An 8,411-nucleotide genomic window follows, 5' to 3' on the forward strand; every position below is an offset into this window, starting at 1 on the left:
GTCATGCGGATCCATGGCCAAGAACGGCAGATATGAGACAGATGGCCATGGTGCCAATTACCTGTTTGCTGTGAAACCAAAAGACAGAACGGTGGATATGAACCAGAGTACCAGACTGACCTACAACTGCTGCTCCGTGAACGAGACTAACTAACCAAGCTGAACAAATGGCACGCATGGAAGTTTGAATTGTTATATTTTGAATGCCCCATATAATCATGGCCATTCCACTTACTAAATCGCAGGAGCTGATTTAGTGCTCCACAACCATTGTTTGGATTTACAGCACAATTATTTCCAAGAGAATCCACTTTGGTGGCGGCAATCAGTCTTTCTGGCTGCAGCAGGGCTTCAGACACTTGAAAAGTCTTCAACATTATCCATCCATCCAAATTATTCAAGGTGATGTGTGCTGTTTTCACGTTAGACAAGGGGTAGTTTAGAACTTTTCCTGTCATATTCTACTCTCAGCAGGCACGGGTGCCAGATCAAAATTCTCTTCCAGCACGGTGAATACTTCGGTAAGTGAAGAGACCTTGAAGTCAGGTTTAACTTCCTCAGGCAAAGAATCGTGTGGCCCATATCGCCCTGTTTCATCGAGCAAGCAAGTAAAAGCTCCTGCCTTCTTTCCACAAACAACCTGCAGAGTTTCAAATGGCAGTACTTAAGTAAAAACGCAATGCTGAGTTCTAGTTATCTAGCAGGCAGCTCTAACTTCAGGTTATAGTTTACCAAGAAGCAAGGGAGGACTTCAGGAACTAGTAAAATAGTGGGCATTTATGAAAGTGTCCAGTTTATGTTGGTTCCTGGCTTATGATGCAAAGATAACTTTAAGCAGAGAGTCAGGTTAATATTTAAAAATAAGAAGGCTATAATGCAAATGTTTGTAGGTATGAAATGTGGAACTTGGTTTCTCGTTATTGCATCATGCTAACTGAATGGAAGAGAAGCTAGAGTTCATAATGAGATGAAGAATGCTCACATCATCCTTGAGACTGTCACCAACCATGATCACTTCATGTGGTGGAATTTCCCAAGTGGAGCAAATGTGAAGCAATGGAGCTGGATCTGGCTTATAGGGACGAAATGCTCTGCTCAGTGCAGGATTAAATGTCATCTGCAGTGACCCCAATACACACAGTTATAGAATATGGTCACAGTTATAATCTGGGAAAATTTTATCACACTAATGTAAAATTTACTCGAAAGGTATGAGCACCATAGATACATAATCAGCATAAGCATAATGCAACAACTTACACCAAATCTTTGGTGAAACAAATCAACTGCATCCTTCACATTTCGGGTGATCAAACCTCTTCTGCAAAAAGTTGATATGAGAATCAATATCTGCATACACTTCTTTAATTGAACAAAGGATTCACAGACAAACACTAATAATAACACCTACATATGCTAGATAGTAGACATGAATACGATCACACCTGTCAAAAAACACTATCATCTCCAGTAGCCACAATAAACTAACAAAGAAGTGAAAATCAGTGTTTTGACACACGGGAGTACATGACTGATGTTGGCCAGCTTCTTTCTGATCACATCACGACAGTTGGACTAGCAGTAAAGTCATAGAATCGCAATATATAGTGTATTAAAATCTATTTAATCATGAAAGCACATGATTTTATTGAACCATATATAGTTCCTGGTGATCACTAGGTCATGATGCATTATTGTTTATTTGAAATGGCACCACTGCATAGAAAAATAAAGAGCACCGTCTCTGCTTGTATAAGATTACTTAAGAGACAATAATGCACAAGATGCGACAAACATCACAAATGTATACCATGAATGAAAACTTAGCCAGCAGTACACTGTAGCTACAGATTCCCGGTTGCATGGCGATGCCCTTACGTCAAATTTTTCATCCATCCAATTTCCAATCAAACAGGCACTCCTCCTATCATTTTGGCAACCAGTAATGTATCATATATAAGAAATCAACTGTAAACGGTTCAGGCAGAAAAGCAGCATATAGCTCTAAACGGATCACGGTCAGCTTCCAAGCCAACTAGGTGCGGAAATGAAACTACCAGGTGGATGATGCACCAAATCGACACCATGAAACAAGAGCAGTTGGAGTCTCAGTCAATCTGAGGAAAGCAATTCCAGCTACATTTTTTTTTGAGACTAGGGATTTCATTCATTGATCAAGAGCATTGTTACAATGGAACTCAAGGTAACGTTCTACGCATGACGTGGCCTGGTGCCACTCGCCCATCACACACACACTAGACACCTGCTTGGCTAGCTCATGTGCTACCAAGTAGCACTCTCTACTAGCAAAACGGAAAGAGAAACTAACTAGAGAGTTACACAGCTCTTGAATTTCCCAAAGAGCACTGACCTGATCTGCTTCGTGTCCAGGAACCCGCATAGCTCTGACGCCCCTGCAAACCCAGGGCAAATTACAAGCAGTCCCACACCGACGAGAGGCCAAACTAGCAGAGCACAGCTCCGGCGCTAGAAACTAGAATCCAGCAGCAGGGCAGCAAGCGAAGCGGGCGCTCACCGGGCATGATCTGGAGGCGGTCGAGCCCCTCTTTCTCGAAGCGCGCGATGACCTCGTAGGCGTGGCGCTGCTTGTCGGGCGCCCAGTCCTCGATGCAGTGGAGGATGTCGACGGAGCCTCCCCCGGCGGCGCGCGCCGCGGCGTAGGCGGCATCCCCGCCGAGCACCTCGCGGTACATGGCCTGGAAGTCGATGACGGGCACCGTGAGGGTGCCGTCCATGTCGAAGACCACCCCGCGCAGAGGCCGCCTGGAGATCTGGGCGGGCGCGGGGGAGGCGGAGGACATGGCCTGGACGACGCCGAGGGGGCGGCGGCGGGGGAGGGGCGCGGCGGCGAGGGGGCCCAGGAGCAGGCGGTGGGAGCCGAGGCGGAGGAGCATCCGATCCGTGGCGCGATCTGGGCCGCTCGATGGCCCGTAGCCCCGGGGAGGCTGTGGTGGTGGGTTTATGGTGCGGTGCGGCTGCTGCGGTCCCGCTGCTGCGTGCTGGCGTGTAAGGATGAAAACGGATGGAAAAAAATCTGGTCCGGTCTCGGCTGTATTTCTATATTTATTTCGTTTGTTTCCGTATCAATAATAATAATAACCTATACTAAAGCGCCAGGATTCGGCGCGCTCTCGTGAGCCGTGGCCCCACGTGGGGCCGGAGGTACTGTTCATGCGGGGCCGGGAGCACTGTTCGTGTGATCCCGGGGTACTGTTCATAATAGAAAATAATAAAAGCTACTGTTTATATGGGCCCAGGTACTGTTCATAATTAAAAAATAATTAAAAATAATTTATAATATAAAACTAAACCATGTGGGACCCACATGTTTAAATGTTTAGTTATTTTTTATACACAAAAATAATAAAAAAATTATATACTATATTTATCCTCTATTATTTATTGGATTTTGTTTTCACTTCGTGAACTCGCAAAATATAATTGAGTCATCCATTCATTTCTAATCTTATCATTTTTTCTATCAAATAAAATTACTAAACTTATCTTTAACACTACCAAAATCAATAATAAATGTAAATCACTCCACCTACCGTACCTACTAACATAAAACAAAAAATTATTAAAAATATATATATCCATACATTTAGCGTGCTCTCGGACTTTAAACTACTATACCTATATCCTGTAACTTTCAGACTTCATCCAATACATCAACACATTGTTAAAATATATCAACACGATATTACTTTAACTGTAGCACACGATACATCAACACGTTGTTAAAATACATCAATATGATATTGCTTTAACTGTAGCACATGATAATATATTTCTATTATTATTTTAGATCAAACATTTTGATACAGGCGCGCAAAGCGCGCCAACCTGCCTAGTTTATAAAAAATATAGAAATGGGATGGAAAGCGGGAGAGGGTGTATCCCGCCCGTATTTACGGGATTCCGTTTTTAGCCGAGGTAATCCCGTATTTTTCTCGTATTTATAAAATTTGGAAAAATAAATAAATAGCCACACCATATATCCTCTCATGTTTCTCAACATCAATACATATATTTCACGATTTAATAGTAGGAAACAAGAAATATTGATCATATTTTTGAAAAATAGCTTGTGTAAAGGAGTGTTTTGTGTTATATTCATGCAAAATGAGTGGTGATTAAATCATAATGTATTCCGGTAGATTTTCCGGTTCCCGCCCGTTTCCGTAACCGTTATATCCCGTTTCTGCTCCCGCTCCTGTTTTTCGTAATAGAAAAACGGAAACGAAAATGGTTGAGGGATTTTCCTGCCCGTTCCCGTCCGTTTTCATCGCTACCTGAGTGTAGGAGCACTGGAGCAGGAGCCTGCCTGGAGCTGCAATTGATGCGGCCTGCGGTAGGCGACGGTGGAATCGTGCCTTACTGCTTCCGCTTCCTCGATACGTATTCACCGTGTTCGGTTGGTGGGTAGGGCTCCAGCCCTACAGTAATTCCCTCTCACACCACTCCAGCTCCAGCCTCCAGCCACCAGCCAGGTAACAGTGTTTTTCTCTCACACCACTCCAGCTCCAGCCTGCCGAACGCGGTGATTACGTCTTCCATTCCAGGTTACGATACGTGCTCTCCGCTGAAGTTAGACCAGCCCCGATCAAAAGTTTCATGCATATTAAATAAGGTGTCACATAAGCAATTTAAATGATATAGCAATGATTTAAAGAAGAGAAAGATGAAATAAGTTTTGTCTAGATCAAATCTCACATACACTATTTTCAAGTCATTATGTGTCTTACAATTAAATGCAATAGGCATATACTTCCTCCGTCCTAAAATTTAAGATTTAGAGGGTTTAAAATTTATACTTAAATGTAAGACATCCTAGAATCCTTTGGATAAAAGATATACTAGTCCTCTTGGTTTTGGTGCTAGTTTTGTAAAAAAAAATCAATTATGGTGTACGCTCGGAGTAAAAAAAGGTATGCTAATCTTCTTGATTTTGGTGTAGGAACTGAAAATTAAACAATTAATTAATTGAACAATGTACTTATGAGAGATACATACGTTTTTTTTCTACCTCTATAATCTATTTAAAAAACCCAGGATGCTCTACGTTTCAGGACGGAGGGAGTGGAATTGAACATTGCATAAATTGTTTCATCCATGATTTTTCACAATATTTTAGATGATGTGACAGTATTGTAAATAGTGAGATGAAACCACTGCTAAGAACAGGCTTACGTGAAACCTGCTCTCTGCTCTCATGTGCCCTGTCCTTTCTTGCTCATGATTGGAAGATGTGCCAAAGGATGTCGGGCCAATTGGTTCCGGCAGTCCGGCGGCACTCCGGAGGTGGTGAGTTCGATCTTCGGAAGGGGCGAATTTCCGCCTCCGGTTAAAAAAACCCCCTCGTCTACCTCATGACTAAAGCACTGGGGAGCCCGGCCTAACTCACAAGGCGACGGGCCCCCGTGTACAGGTGGGGCAGGGGTTCGGGGGTTTTCTTGGCCTCCTGTGAGAATGTCATGCTACCTCTCAAAACAATGCCGTGGGGGCAGTCTTACCCCCACAGGTCAAGCTTTTTATGATTGGAAGATGTACGATGGATTCACACTTACGCCTTGTTTAGATGCATTGTGTAAATTTTTGAAAGAATTTTTTTCACGTTTGAGTATTAAACATAGAATAATTATAAAAACTAATTACAGAAGTTATCTATAAACTACGAGACGAATTTATTAAAACTAATTAATCCATCATTAGCTATGTTTACTGTAGCAATTGCTAGATCAATTTAATGTCTAATTAGAGTTTAATTAGGTTCATTAGATTCACCTCGTAATTTGTTAGCAAACTATGTAATTAATTTTTTATTTCGATGTAATAGTTTTGGAATTTTGAATATTACATCTAAACGGCCTCACTCTACCTGATTTGGAATTGGAGTATGTACCAGCGGTACCGTGCACGTGCCTCTGCCTGTTGTCATTGACAGAACGACAGGACGGTGGAAAAACAGGTCAAATTGTGCCAAACACGTGCATCTCGTTGAAGAGCGAAACTGGCTGGCTTCCAAATGTGAAAGTGAAGTGACCCAACATTTTAGCAAAGCACGACCCAAACAGCACCGGAACGTGACTCGTCTAATTAATCAGCTTAATTAATTGCATTGTCCATCTGAATATATATATTGCACCCAAATTAAACAAAGTGTTTTTTCTTCTTCATGATTTGAACCATCTGACCTACTGATCTTTGGTGCTTGTGTGGAAGAAATGCATGCTCGGAGTGATGACTGACGAGTGCGTACTACGTACAAACATACTGCACGTTGGATTGTCTTGGCCATTTTCTTTACTTACATTCAATGGTCCTGTTTGGATATCCTATTCAATGGTTCTGTTTGGATATCCTATGTTAGTGTTAGTTTGTGTTAGATCAAAGCAAACTAACATCTAAATACCCAAACAGGTGTGTTAATCTGTGTTAGATGCAACTAACACCCCAAAAAAAAAACTAGCACCTCTAAGACGGGGCGGTCTGGCACCAACTAGTGAAGATACTACGTGATCCCTCACCCTAGATGGTTGATGCAAGAGGCAACACAGTAACGCACGGGTTTATCCTGGTTCCGGCCGCGGGCCGTACGTCCAGCAAAGGGGTGTGCAAGTGCACTGTATTATTTTGCACCGGGGTGCTTGTAGTAGGGTGTACAAGCGAGGCAAGAGAGGGGGGAAGCTCCCAAGTCTCTGCTAGATGATTGAGGCAAGTGCCAATATTAGAGAGAGTGAGCGAGTGAAGCTAAAGAAGTCTGAGCGGGTGATTGAGCGGATGAAAACGAAGGCGTTCACCTTCTCCTTTTATAGACACAAGGAGGGGTGAGGTACATATACGGATGGGATTAGAAGTCGTCGTCTTCTCTCCGAATCGGGGGTGCGCAGTGGATGTGTACTGTGGAAAGTACACTGTGTGGCACTGGAGATCATGGCGCCGGGCGTGCAGCTGTCCTGGGCAACGTCCTACATCTTGCGGAGATCGCGCCGGCGTCCTTGTGACTCCTGTGGGCGTCGTGGTGTCTTCTCTAGAGGGTACTGTAACACCCGGTTTATAAAAGAACATAAACCGAGCAATCATATACGTGCCAGGATCAAGTCACACGTATATACAACAGAATGAACAGTATATCAAAGCACATATCACGTAAAAAGATATAATAAAGCGAATACGAATGTTATTTATTACATTAATGACAAAAATGTCTGATACAGCGGAAGCGAAGTACAAGATACGATAAAAGCTCTCCGAAGCTGAAGCAGGGCGCCACAGGGACGTCGACTGGGAGACGAACACCTAGAAGTCCTCGTAGTCCTGGTAGCGCTGGACGAACTCCCTCGTGTCGGCAGGAACTGAGCAGCAGTAACGTAGCCAAGAGGAAAAAAGTAGAGAAGAGGCAAGGGTGGGTACACAACTTGTACTCAACAAGTATAACACAAACTATGAGGCTCTATGGTTGGCTGACTCAACTGTATTTGCTTTTAAGTGTTGGCAAGATTTTATTAAAGCTATTTACTACGAGTTGATGAATTACCATTAACCCAGTTACATAGTAATTAATCAAGATTAACCATGTTACTACTGAGATCCAAACCAAAACCAAGCCACCAAGGTAACCCCGAGAAGCACCTCCCTCGTCGGAAGGAGATAACTCCACTAATCAAAAGGAGGATCTGGGCCGCTCATAACCGTGAGCACGGCTAGTATACCAGTTTTACACTCTGCAGAGGTTGCACATCTTTACCCACAAGTCGTGAGCTACGCCAGAGGTTCATCACACTTCCTTAGGTGAGATGACTAGCGACTCACTACGAGGCCGTTACAAAGAATCTCGTTGGTAAGGCGTAACCGCGAGAGATAGGTCAGCGACGATGGGGCCCACCTCACGGGGGTACAAGCACAGGTACGCAAACCAAGCACAGACCAGCCGGAGGAGCAGGGACCATTGAAGCTTACTACTCTTGCCCCGCAGGTAAGTTACTCCAAACCAAAAAGACCTAATTAGTAAGCCAAGTCTATCCCATTCTAGCCTTGTGGTAGCGCTGTTGTCCCAGGTTGTCGCTCTATGAACCGGTCCTTATGGAGAGTGGCCAACCAAGCACTAAGCACCGTGCTGGCCCCCTAAACCATGTTTCTACAAAAACATCTTTTAACGAGACATGAGCCACTCATCCACACAGAGGGCCACTCTCAGAATTAAGTTCAAGTAAACCATTAATCAAATTAATTAAAAAGGACCAGAATGTGTTATAGCGCAGCAACCTAGCACAACTAACCAAAATGCAACCCAAAGGTATATAAAGGATAAAAAGTGGCTAGGAATGTCCTTATAGGCATACAGTATTAAAATGCAGTATGAAAATGTATTTAAAGGTGATAGGTTG

The 8,411-nt window shown here is 43.5% G+C and overlaps 1 protein-coding gene across 1 annotated transcript; it reads right to left on the minus strand.

Moving 5' to 3' along the window:
- Positions 1 to 33: 33 nt before the first annotated feature.
- LOC120657601 (haloacid dehalogenase-like hydrolase domain-containing protein At2g33255) lies at positions 34 to 2,956 on the minus strand. The gene is made up of 5 exons (XM_039935960.1): positions 2,537 to 2,956; positions 2,372 to 2,414; positions 1,261 to 1,321; positions 983 to 1,117; positions 34 to 640 (listed from the first exon to the last, which is right to left on the minus strand). The coding sequence occupies exons 1-5, from the start codon at positions 2,913 to 2,915 to the stop codon at positions 455 to 457; spliced, it is 804 nt and encodes a 267-aa protein (XP_039791894.1). The 5' UTR covers positions 2,916 to 2,956; the 3' UTR covers positions 34 to 454.
- Positions 2,957 to 8,411: the final 5,455 nt, after the last annotated feature.

Source organism: Panicum virgatum, chromosome 1N, assembly GCF_016808335.1.
Source record: "Panicum virgatum strain AP13 chromosome 1N, P.virgatum_v5, whole genome shotgun sequence".
In the NCBI taxonomy this organism is placed as follows: Eukaryota; Viridiplantae; Streptophyta; class Magnoliopsida; order Poales; family Poaceae; genus Panicum; species Panicum virgatum.